At 39.8% G+C, this 11,738-nt stretch overlaps 2 protein-coding genes across 3 annotated transcripts; both read right to left on the bottom strand.

Annotated features, from left to right (window-relative positions):
- Nucleotides 1-3: 3 nt before the first annotated feature.
- LOC135166392 (ATP-binding cassette sub-family C member 4-like) lies at nucleotides 4-5,109 on the bottom strand. Its single transcript, XM_064128970.1, has 8 exons — nucleotides 4,903-5,109; nucleotides 4,566-4,808; nucleotides 4,272-4,476; nucleotides 2,022-4,017; nucleotides 1,604-1,834; nucleotides 1,291-1,521; nucleotides 910-1,211; nucleotides 4-791 (listed from the first exon to the last, which is right to left on the bottom strand). Exons 1-8 carry the CDS (start codon nucleotides 4,974-4,976, stop codon nucleotides 114-116), a joined length of 3,960 nt encoding a protein of 1,319 aa, XP_063985040.1. The 5' UTR covers nucleotides 4,977-5,109; the 3' UTR covers nucleotides 4-113.
- Nucleotides 5,110-5,164: 55 nt separating this feature from the next.
- On the bottom strand, nucleotides 5,165-10,287 carry LOC135165306 (ATP-binding cassette sub-family C member 4-like). 2 transcript variants are annotated; one of them, XM_064126888.1, is made up of 8 exons: nucleotides 10,120-10,287; nucleotides 9,800-10,042; nucleotides 9,292-9,496; nucleotides 7,203-9,192; nucleotides 6,881-7,111; nucleotides 6,563-6,793; nucleotides 6,189-6,490; nucleotides 5,165-6,072 (listed from the first exon to the last, which is right to left on the bottom strand). In XM_064126888.1, the coding sequence occupies exons 1-8, from the start codon at nucleotides 10,191-10,193 to the stop codon at nucleotides 5,380-5,382; spliced, it is 3,969 nt and encodes a 1,322-aa protein (XP_063982958.1). In that variant the 5' UTR covers nucleotides 10,194-10,287; the 3' UTR covers nucleotides 5,165-5,379. The 2 variants fall into 2 exon arrangements, with proteins under 2 accessions (XP_063982958.1, XP_063983809.1); XM_064127739.1 differs by lacking the exon at nucleotides 10,120-10,287 and having other exon boundaries at nucleotides 9,775-9,916.
- Nucleotides 10,288-11,738: the final 1,451 nt, after the last annotated feature.

Genomic DNA, 11,738 nt, shown 5'->3' with positions numbered 1-11,738 from the left:
TAATTTTATCGTTCATAGAGGACACTCTTTATTAGATAGATGTAATCGATTTATTCCCAGTGAGTCACTGAATATTGCTCGGAAAGTGGAATTTTGATTGATGATTTGAAGAACTAGTCGAGTTGCTCAAATCCATTGCGTTCTGAGTTTTCTGCGATATTGTTCAGTCTATCAACTCTGACAGTACCTGTTTCGTTTATCATTCTTGCCAGGTGCCCCCCCTTCTGTAAAAGTACATGAGGAGAATCATATTCTACCACTTGACCGCGATCCATCACGAGAATTCGATCGCTATCCATAACAGTATTGAGTCTGTGAGCTATCGTTAAAACTGTGCAGTCCCTGAATTTTTTGCGTATCGTTCGCTGTATGAGCGCGTCAGTGCCTGGATCAACATTGGCAGTCGCCTCATCCAGAACGATGATTTTATTATTCCTGATAATAGCTCGGGCTAGACAGAGCAATTGTCGCTGACCAACGCTGAAATTGGCACCACCTTGGGTGACTAAGTAATCCAGGGATTGACTGTGATCCTTCAATTCTACTTCTTCCAAAGCAGACCAGAGTTGATCGTCCTTGAATTGATGGAAGGGATCCAAATTATCTCGTAGTGTTGCGGTAAATAGCACTGGCTCCTGTGGTATTATGGATATTTTTCCTCTCAAGTCATGCAGCCCAATCGTCTTGGTATCAATGTCATCAATTCGAATGGCTCCTTCAAGTTTGGCCAATTTGAAGAGTGCAGCTATGAGTGATGATTTACCAGCTCCGGTGCGGCCTACAACTCCCACCTAAATCAATATAGTCGATTTTTTAATTATTTTGGAAATACAAACACTCTTAGGTATTCACTGCTGTCTAAAAAATGACGTAAATTTCGTTCGAGCTTAATAATTCATTCAAAATCACCTTCATGCTTGGCTCTATAACAAAATTCAAGCCTTTCAAGACGGGTGCATCATTTTGTGAATATTTCAAGAAAACGTTATCAAATTCCACTCGTCCCTCAGAAGGCCACGTTGCCGGTGGCTTTGAATTAATTGCACTGTCGAAGGACCCCTCTGTGTCTAATTTAGTGTATTGTAGAACACGTTCAACTGATGTCATTTGCGCCACCATTTCTGCCGTCTGTCGCATTCCATTTTGAACCATCCCACAGAGAACCAAAATTTGAGATATTATCAGGCCAACACTTCCAGCGAAGGTTGTTTCTGGATATATCACATTAATGTTATTATATTACAATGAATATTATCACGGTCGGATGTTGAGAAAATCAATGGTTGGTACCATTTCTAACGATGATGAAACTGTAAGTCATAAAAGCAACAAAAATAATAGTCACTGCATCCAGCCAAATACTAAAAGCCGTACTAGTGGAGATCAACAACGAATTAGCACTGGTGTGAACATCCTGGAGATTATCAAATTCCTTACGCAACATCTCTTGCCCCCCAGCTGATCGAATGGTGGGTAATCCAGCCAGAGATGTATTTACATGCGAAAACACCGGGCTCTTGGCTGAAATCATCAAACAGCTTCGTACCAAAACTATTCCTAAATTAATAAATAAATTCGCGTGTAAGATATTTGAATCTCTCACTGATTCCTTCCAGTCGTTTTAGATCCTGTGCAGTTGCCAGGAACAAAGTCCGTATTTTCCAATAGAAGTATCCCACCACTGCTATGGGAAATATGGTCCACCATTTAACGATGATCACTTGAAATAATATGCCAATCATTACTGCGAATACCTGGATAGAATCTAACATAGCGTTCGGCAGAAGTTCATCGATACATCCTACGTCTTTGGCGAAACGATTTACCACACGACCTGTACGGTAGAAGTGTAATTATTTATTATATCTCTGGCACATATTTTCATTGATGTGTCTAGATATTACAAAATAAGTCTTAGAAATGCTTTCAAATTTTTTTCAAGGCACTGCACTAGTTTAAAAAATTGCAAAAAAATTGGCGCAGGGTTCAGAGCATGGCAGAGTATTATATTAATCAGTTACCTGATGGATTTTGATCAAAAAAGCTCATTGGTGCGTGCAGTAAACATGTAAGCATGATATTATGGATACTTCTGCTTGCATTCATGCACACTTTGTAGAACACTAGATTCCTAGCTGTTGTAAAAATAGTACACGTGGCTATCAATATTCCATAAATCCAAAGTGCTGTGTTAGTATCATAATGAGGATCATTGTGTCCAAAGATTGTGGAGTTGATTGAGTTCATTGAACTGTTTGAAAAATACGTGGCATTGTGATGGTCACCAGGTTCAAGAGTCTCATTACTAAAAGAATAGCCACGCACTATGCTACTGTTTTGTTGCATTTCCACTCGACGAGTCCAATAAGCAACCCAATAATCCGAGCCACTGCTTCCCAACTGCCCCAATATCAAAAGGATAGGATACATTAAAAAAAGAAAATAACTGTCAGAGGATTTGAAGTACTTCAAAAACAGTGATTTTGAGATTTTTCCCTTGCCCATAAGTTCCTCCGATTCCTCAGGTTCTTCACCTATCTCCCTCTCCTCTGTATCCCCCTCGGAAAAGTGAGATGTTTCAGAAATTAAATGAACTTTTCCGTTACCGATTTCATCCTCCTTCGTTTGGTTTTCCTTTTGTTCTACCGCATCACTCACGTGCAGCATTGCGAAGTCCTCTTGTCCAAAATTTTCGAAAGTCCCCTGTTTCTCGACAACTCCATGGTTTAGCACAACGAGGAAATCAACATCCTTCAGGTACTGTACTTGATGAGTAACTAGAATTCTTGTTTTATTAGCTAAATATTTCACGAAGCATTCTTCGAATAGATTTCTACCAACGTGCGCGTCGACAGCTGATAGAGGATCATCGAAAAGATAAATATCAGCTTTTTGATAAACAGCTCTTGCGAGATTAATTCTAGCACGTTGTCCACCACTGAGTGACATGCCACGTTCACTCACCAGTGTTTTATCACCTTGAGGAAATTGTGTTAAGTCCTTGGTCAAGGCACAGACACGCACCACTTGCCGATATCTCGACTCATCGTAAGGCTGTCCAAAGAGTATATTATTTCTCACACTTGCACCAAATAACCAGGGCTCTTGACTGGCATATGACACTGATCCTCCAACGGTTACATGGCCATCGCTTGAACTTAATTCTCCAAGAATCAATTGCAATAAGGAACTCTTTCCGGCACCGACTGGACCCACCACTGCAGTCATTGTCCCAGCTTTCATTGTCATATCAATATTTGACAATGTCTTTACCAATGACTCTCGATCCCAAGATGCAGTGGCTTTATCGATTCTTATTGAAGCTCCATTCTCGGATACCTGTTCAACAGACAGTGGATGATTGTCCTCCAGCAACAAAAATTTTTCCAATCGTTTTATCGTGACAGTGGCTTCCGATAAAAATGCCAAACCCATTGGCATGTAATGCGCAACACCGGCTTGCAGACGATTCCAATACAGTGCCATAGAAAATACTTTGGCTGCTGTTAGAGTGTGTCCTGAAAGAACATACACCATTACTGTAAAAAATAATGTCATTCGTTCTATGAACACCAGTGATGCGCGCATTGTTCCTCTCCAATATGCCATTATAGTGAGAACATCAATCTCATGTTTCCTTGCGAGTGAAACTAACCGCAGGAAGGACTTCTCCCACGCGTACATTTTAATCACCTGAACACCAGTTATTATTTCATTCATCAGTCGCACACGTTCGTCAGTACGTACTGCCATTTTCGCTCGTAGTTTAGCTGTCAATCTCGTGAAGTACACTTGAACGGGCACTGTCTGAATGAGAAGAACGAAAATTCCGGCCACAGTAGCCAGCTGGACATTTTGCCAGATTAAATACGCTATTGCTACACTCTGGATTGGCATTGCCCATAAATAGTGAAGACGTGTAAAGACCAGATCAAATCTTGCAACATCGTTGGATAATAAATTTATTATTTCGCCACCGGTGATTCTGTTCGCCGAAGTTCTGGACAGCTTTAAAATCTGCAAGGGGATGTGCTGATGACATTACTCACACGAAAATTACTCTACTAATTTGATGACTGATACTAATACCATTGTCGGTCAATGAATTGCACGGAATTTCTATTCAAAGTTATAGTCACAGAGAAAAACAAATCCCTATTGATTTATCTCGTATTGCAATAGAAAGAGAGAAATAATAATAAATTAATCGAAATGCCTGGTCAAATGACTATTGGCACTTGGTATATTCGAGGTCTTACAAATTGAGTCACCTTTCGATAGACCAACGAGGAACTTGCGATACGCAATCTCATTCCCATTTCCTCTTGTCCCTTGTTTGAATGGTGAAAAGACAGTGCCGTAATAAGTGATGTTATTATGACAAGTGAAGCGTATGCATACGCTTCTTCCACTGTAACTGTTGAATCTGGAGTAAAGTAGTTGATAAGAAGACCGAGGGAATAAGGCTGCAACAGACTGTAATGAAGTACGTCCGTAAAATGGGGAGTCCACTGGCTGGAATGGCCGAACTCGTACTGGAAGTTAACGATTGTGAATATTCTTACCACACAGCTGCATAAAGAAATACCAGGGCACCATAGTACATGTGGGATAACATGAATGTTTTTATGATCGCTCTTAGCAATTTTGGCTTTCTTCCTGACTGACGTGCTGCTGCCAACTCTCTATTCCAATTTTTTTCCAAAGTATTTCCAAGTGGCTCACTGAGATCAGCAGCGAGGGTGTTGTATAAATCTTTCCTCTCCAGATCATTCTTCTTTCCATAGGCAAATAAGGGCCTCAACCACCTGTAAATTGATGCATAACGAGAGGGGAATGTTTATCCCAAAGTTGATTGAAGTAAATGAGAAGACTGTCCCTTCAAAGTCTGGGAAACCTTACCAGAAAAATACCTTTCCAAATGCATTAGCTGATGCTTGTGGGCTCGGATTATCGTGCTTCGTAGTTCGATTCATTGCACTCACTGCTGCAGCACTTAAACTTTATCTAGTGGAGAGACACCAGTCGTGATGCTGAGGGTTCCAGGTGGGACGAAGGCCATTGATAACTGGGTTAAAAGTACAACAGTGTGATGATAAAGCATTACTCTGATCGACAAGCTTCGTTTATACGTTATGTGATCAGTCTTTTATCGAGTGACAGTATCTTTATTTCTTGTTTTATTTTCACGTACGTGTCATTTTATCTATGACATGTACAGCGAGCTTACAATGTATTGCGATAGTTGTACTCTCTATAAATATTAATACTGATGCTAACATATTCTTATCAGAATTTAAGCAATTAAGTTTATTGCATGGAAAATTCACATTGATTATATTTACTCGAATTTGCTTCCTGAAAAGTGTTTTTTTACATTTAGGATTCTTCGTTGCTATCGTTGAGCTTTATTTTCTTGTACGACTCTTCGGCGATCGTTTTTAACGTAGAGACCGTAGTAGCACCAGTTTCGTTAGCCATGCTTGCTAAATACCCATTCGCTTTTCGTAAGAGTTTATGAGGATAATCATATTCTACCACTTGACCGTGATCCATCACGAGTATGCGATCACTATCCATAACAGTATTGAGTCTGTGAGCTATCGTTAAAACTGTGCAGTCTTTGAATTTCTCGCGAATTGTTCGCTGTATCAGAGCGTCAGTAGCTGGATCAACATTAGCAGTCGCCTCATCCAATACGATTATTTTATTATTTCTGACTATTGCTCGAGCTAGACAGAGCAATTGTCGTTGACCAGCGCTGAAATTGGTGCCACCTTGGGTGACCACATAATCCAGAGATTGACTGTGAGCTTTCAGTTCCACTTCCTCCAGAGCAGACCAGAGCTGCTCGTCCTTGAACTGGTGGAAGGGATCCAAATTATCGCGCAATGAAGCTGAAAATAACATTGGTTCCTGCGGTATTATAGATATTTTTTTTCTCAGGTCATGGAGTCCGATCTTCTTTGTATCAACTCCATCGATGCGAATAGTTCCTTCAAATTTTGCCAAATTGAAAAGTGCAGCTATGAGTGATGATTTACCAGCTCCAGTGCGGCCCACAACTCCCACCTGAATTATCATTTTATAGTTCAAGTATTTTTTTAACACCAACTTTTTCATGTATGTTGTCAGCTAGTACGAAATATTTTGTCATTATTATTAAAAGATATCCAGTGTCAGATTACCTTCATGCCGGATTCAATGATAAAATTCAAGTCCTTTAAGACAGGTGCGTTTTCCTGTGTATATCTCAAGTAAACGTGATCAAATTCAATTCGTCCTGCGGGAGGCCAATATGCTGGTGGTTTTGAATTTACTGCACTGTCAAATGGTCCTTCGTTCTCCAACTTTGTGTACTGCAAGACACGTTCTACTGATGTCATTTGTGCCACCATTTCTGCAGTTTGACTCATTCCATATTGAAGCATACCACAGAGTATCAAAATTTGCGATATTGCCAGACCAACATCTCCAGCGAATGTTGAATCTGCATAATTGGATCACAAGTGGTAAATCAATTCTTCTAGGATGAGTTAATATAAAAATTAACAATTGCTACCGTTCTTGAGAATGATGAAACTGTAAGTGATGAAAGCAACGAAGACAATAGTCACTGCGTCCAGCCAAAGACCAAACGCAGCACTAGTGGAAATCAACAATGAGTTAGCACTGGTGTGAACATCCTGGTGGTTATCAAATTCTTTTCGCAACATCTCTTGTCCTCCAGCTGACCGAATGGTCGCCAATCCAGCCAGAGATGCATTGACATGAGAAAATACTGGACTCTTTGCTGAAATTATCAAGACGGTGGCTCTGGATAAAAAAATCTTAGTAAATAAATGACAATAGTTGTACTAGAAATATTTGAATCTCTCACTTATTCCTTCCAGTCGTTTCAGATCTTGAGCTGTTGCCAAGAACAAAGTCCTTATGTGCCAGTAGAAGTAGCCCATCACTGCCATTGAAAATATGGTCCACCAATTAATGATGATTACTTGGGAGAGTATTCCTATCATCACTGCAAATACTTGAATTGAATCTATCAGGGCGTTCGGAAGGAGCTCATCGACACATCCAGTGTCCTTGGAAAATCGATTGACGATACGCCCTGTAGATTGATATTGTTAGGAACTCTATGGATAACTGAATGTTTATGAAATCCAATAATATTCTATCGTCGCAATGTGGATATTACTTACCCGAAGGATTATTATCAAAAAATTTCATGGGTGCTTGGAGCAAACATTCAAGCATGAGATTGTGGATATTTTTCCCCGCGTTCATGCATATTTTAAAAAATATTACATTCCTAGCAATGGTAAAAATAGTACATGCCGCGATCAACGTTCCATAAATCCAAAGAGCTCCTTCATCAGCATGATCATCACGATTGTGAGATCTATCTGTCAAATTTATTGACAGAGACATATAATTCTGAATAGAAGTGCCATTTTCATTAATATCGAGACTCATATTCCTGGATAAATTCCTATGAATGATGTGATTGAACCGTCGCATCTCCACCTGATTTGTCCAATGGGCCACCCAATAGTCAGAGCCACTACTTCCTAACTGTCCGGATATCAAGAATACAATAAACAGGAAAAGCAGTGAATAACTAGCAGAGGCCCTGAAGTACTTGCCAAACAGAGATCTTGATAATTTCCCTTTGGCCATGAGCTCTTCCGTTTCTCTCGGCTCATCGTCGTCGACTTCCTCATCTTTATCAGTTCCTGAGATATAAGAGACTTGAGGAATTAAAGGTATGTGGCCATTACTCATTCGATTCTCTTCGGTCGTTTCTTCTTCTTTCTCTTTTTCATCATCAACATGTAGTAGTTTAAAATCATCCTGTCCGAAGTCATGAAAACTCCCTTGTTTTTCAATAACCCCATTATTCAGTATGATGATCAAATCAGCGTCTTTGAGATACTGCACCTGATGAGTAGCTAGAATCCTCGTTTTATCCGCCAAATATTCCATGAAACATCCTTCAAATAAACTTCTACCAACGTGGGCATCAACGGCTGACAGAGGATCATCGAAGAGATAGATATCAGCTTTTCGATAAACAGCTCTTGCGAGATTAATTCTAGCACGTTGTCCACCGCTCAGTGATGTGCCACGCTCACCCACCAGTGTTCTATCACCTTGAGGAAGTTGTATGAAGTCCTTGGTCAATGCGCAGGCCCGCACCACTTGACGATATCTCAACTCCTCGTAAGGCTGTCCAAAGAGTATATTACTTCTCACACTTCCTCCAAATAACCAGGGCTCCTGACTAGCATATGACACTGTTCCTCCAATTGTCAAGTGACCATTAGTTGAACGCAATTCTCCAAGAATCAATTGTAATAAAGAACTCTTTCCAGCACCGACTGGACCTGCTACAGCAGTCAGCGTGCAGGGCTTTATTGTTATATTGATATCAGCCAATGTATTTGTTATCGAATCTTGATCCCACGATGCTGTGACTTTTTCAATTGTCAGTGAACCGACATCATCCGAAGCTTGCTCAGTACCGAGCGGATGATTGTCCTCCAGTAACAGAAAATTCTGGAGCCGTTTAATCGTAACTGTTGCTTCTGATACATGTGTTAAAGCCGTGGGAATGTACCAAGCTGCTCCGGCTTGGAGACGATTGAAATATTGTGCCATAGAGAAAACTTTGGCGGCTGAAAGAGTATTTCCTAAAAGCACGTATGTCATAACTGTAAAAAATAATGTTGTTCGTTCGGTGAATACCATCGATGCTCGTATTATTCCTCGCCAGTATGACATAACACTGATAACATCAATCTCATGTTTCCTTGCAAAGGAAACTAACCGCAGAAAGGGCTTCTCCCACGTGTACATTTTAATTACTTGAACTCCAGTTATTATTTCGCTCATGAGTCGTACACGCTCATCAGTTCGCACTGCCACTTTTGCCCGCAGTCGAGCTGTCAATTTGCTTAAATATCCTTGAACAGGCACCGTTTGCATCACAAGGAGAAAAATTCCTGCTAGAGTGGCTATCTCCACATTTTGCCAGATTAAATAAGCCAGCGCTATTGATTGGATTGGAGTTATCCACAAATAGTGAATCAATGTAAACACCTGATCAAACCTGGCAACGTCGTTAGATAACAAATTCATTATCTGCCCACCAGCGGTTTTGTTTGCCGAGCTCCTGGATAGTTTTAAAATCTGGCGAAAAAGGGCGTACAGATGAGATTCTTAATATGAAAATTAATTCAATGAACGATGAGTATTGACTGCATCGTTGCATAATATACAGAGAATCACCTTTCGATAGATTAAAGAAGAACTCGCTATGCGCAGCCTCATGCCCATCTCCAACAGTCCCATTCGTGAGTGGTGATCAGTCACAACCATAACAGCTGACATTATTATGACAAGTGATGCATACACGTATGCTTCTCGTGTTGTAATGGTCGAGGTAGGAGCAAAGTAACTGATAAGATAGCCAAGGACGTAAGGCTGCAAAACACTGTAATTTGAATAATAAATTGATGGCATTATAAATTTCTTGACAATGGTGAAGTTGTCTGGTAGCGACGCAGTAAAACGGTCAAGGGTTTAGCTTGACTTAACTTTCCAGGATTATCACGAAGTCTATAGACTATAAGAAATTTTTCACTATTGATTTTTGTAGAGCATATTGTGAGCTGCCAAATAGGGTTTGAAGAAAATTTATGTATTTATTTTAGGCTCGGATATATTTCTCGAAAGCTCAGCAACGAACTAAGTTGACGTGAATCGATTTACCGCTTCGTCTACTGCATTGTTTTACCACAATGTTGAGTGTGAAAGTAACAGGCTCCCGTAATATATGTGCGAGGACATGAATGTTCTTATAATGGCATTTAAGAATTTCGGTTTTCTCTCGGTCTGTCGTGCTTTAGCCAACTCTCTGTTCCAATTGTCCTCGAGAGTGTTTCCAAGTGGTTCACTGAGATCAGCAGCCAGAGTATTGTATAAATCCTTGCCCTCCAAGTCATTGTTCTTTCCGTAAGTAAACAATGGCTTCAGCCACCTGGAAGTGGACGGTTAAGATGAGGAGAATATTTATTCTACAAGGATTTGAAGCCGATGGAAATATTCTAAACTTACCAGAACCCTAGCTTTGCAAATACATTAGCTGTTGTCCGTGGACTCGGATTATCGTACTTCAGACTTCTATCCATTGTTCTTGTCGCAACACTACTACAGTATCAACGCGACGCGACTCAAATAACGGTGCAGAACATCCAGATGGTGTGAGAGACATGGGTGAATAACGCGGGGGTACTCCAGTTCAATGATAAATCTGCATCCTCCACTCCCATGTCTGATGTCTCTTAGCACGTTATCTCTTAGCTGTTCCATCAAGTGATAATATTAATTCTCTTTATCCATTTACTTTTCCAAGAGTCCTCAGACTGGGGTTCTCTGTTGGAGAACAATCATCGCTAAACATTAAACTCTAATTCTATAAATCCTGTCTGGTTGCGGTGAAGGTGAAAAATTAAAGAGAAAGTCAAAGATTCATTCTACTGAGACGGCCTTTTAACTATTCACTCAGTCAAGTTTTTCCAGCAGAGTACATATCATTTACATTAATTAACTCTTTAAAATTATGACTAATATTATTCTGCTCTATGGTTTTGTACATAGCAATAGTTTTCAATTTGTTCACTATAGCAGCACTAGTTTCATTAATCGTTGTTAATACATAGCACAAGAATTCGATTGTTATCCATAACAGTATTGAGTTTGTGTGTTATCATTAGAGCTATGTAGTCCTGGAGCAACTTTAGCAATTGGCTCATCCAATACTACTATTTTATTATTCCTGACAATAGTTGGCAGAACAAGGGCTGCTAGCCAGCCCTAAAATTAACACCAACTTGGGTAACAGGACAATCCAAAGATTGACTGTGATTCTTCGGTTCTACTCATTTCCAAAATTAACTGGAGTTTATCGTCATTGCAATGGAGAAAAGGATCGAGAGTATTGCTGTAAATAACATTGACCTATCGTGGTGCTACAATCATTATTTTATACCTTGAATAATATATAATATAAAATGATTTTCATTGCATATTCATAACTGTCGTTACCAACGTTACTTTGTCAAACAATAATACACGTAATCCTCCTTAGATCGTTATCGGTCTGGTGGCGCTTTTATTTAACTCGTGCAAATAATTTTTCTGTTATCTTATCTTAATGATTAACCACAGTTTTATTGATCAACAATTGCACATGCACTTGAGGGAACATCACGTGCTGTTGTGTAACTTCGATATTATTTCCAGCAGTGGATATCTCCATAACAATTATAAGAACTTGCTGGTCTGGAGTACCTCCATGACTAGTGATATACAAATAATGAGACCCTTCAAGATAAGTGCATTTCCTTTGGAATATTCCAAATGAATATGATTACATTCAATGCGCCTCTAATGAGACTAAACAGCTGGCGCTTTAGAATGAACTTTACTGTCGAAAGGCCCTTTCTTTAACAATTTTGTGTAGTCTAAAACACGCTCCATTTCTGCGCTCTGACAAATTGCATATTAAAGCATTTGACAGAGACTCCAAATGCGGGATAATGTTATACTGACATCCGCTGTATAAGTGAAATTTGCATGGAAGAAATTCCTAGATATCTTGGAGTACAAATGGTGAGAAACTCCTCACTATTTGTCAACTTTTATCAATTGCTATTCATGACTGTGGAATGCCA

Source organism: Diachasmimorpha longicaudata, chromosome 1 (genome assembly GCF_034640455.1).
Source record: "Diachasmimorpha longicaudata isolate KC_UGA_2023 chromosome 1, iyDiaLong2, whole genome shotgun sequence".
In the NCBI taxonomy this organism is placed as follows: Eukaryota; Metazoa; Arthropoda; class Insecta; order Hymenoptera; family Braconidae; genus Diachasmimorpha; species Diachasmimorpha longicaudata.
This window is presented reverse-complemented; position numbering and strand designations above follow the sequence as displayed.

Bases quoted from the DNA above. Each gene is read 5' to 3' on its own strand.
- LOC135166392 (XM_064128970.1), bottom strand. From the start codon at position 4,976: ATGAATCGAACTACGAAGCACGATAATCCGAGCCCACAAGCATCAGCT. The intron at 1,835-2,021 runs GTAACTGATTAA...TCTACCGTACAG, and splicing joins TTTTGATCAAAATCCATCAG to GTCGTGTGGTAAATCGTTTC. The intron at 1,522-1,603 runs GTGAGAGATTCA...TGATGATTTCAG, and splicing joins AAAACGACTGGAAGGAATCA to CCAAGAGCCCGGTGTTTTCG.
- LOC135165306 (XM_064126888.1), bottom strand. From the start codon at position 10,193: ATGGATAGAAGTCTGAAGTACGATAATCCGAGTCCACGGACAACAGCT. The intron at 6,794-6,880 runs GTGAGAGATTCA...TGATAATTTCAG, and splicing joins GAAACGACTGGAAGGAATAA to CAAAGAGTCCAGTATTTTCT. The intron at 6,491-6,562 runs GTAGCAATTGTT...CCAATTATGCAG, and splicing joins TTTCATCATTCTCAAGAACG to ATTCAACATTCGCTGGAGAT.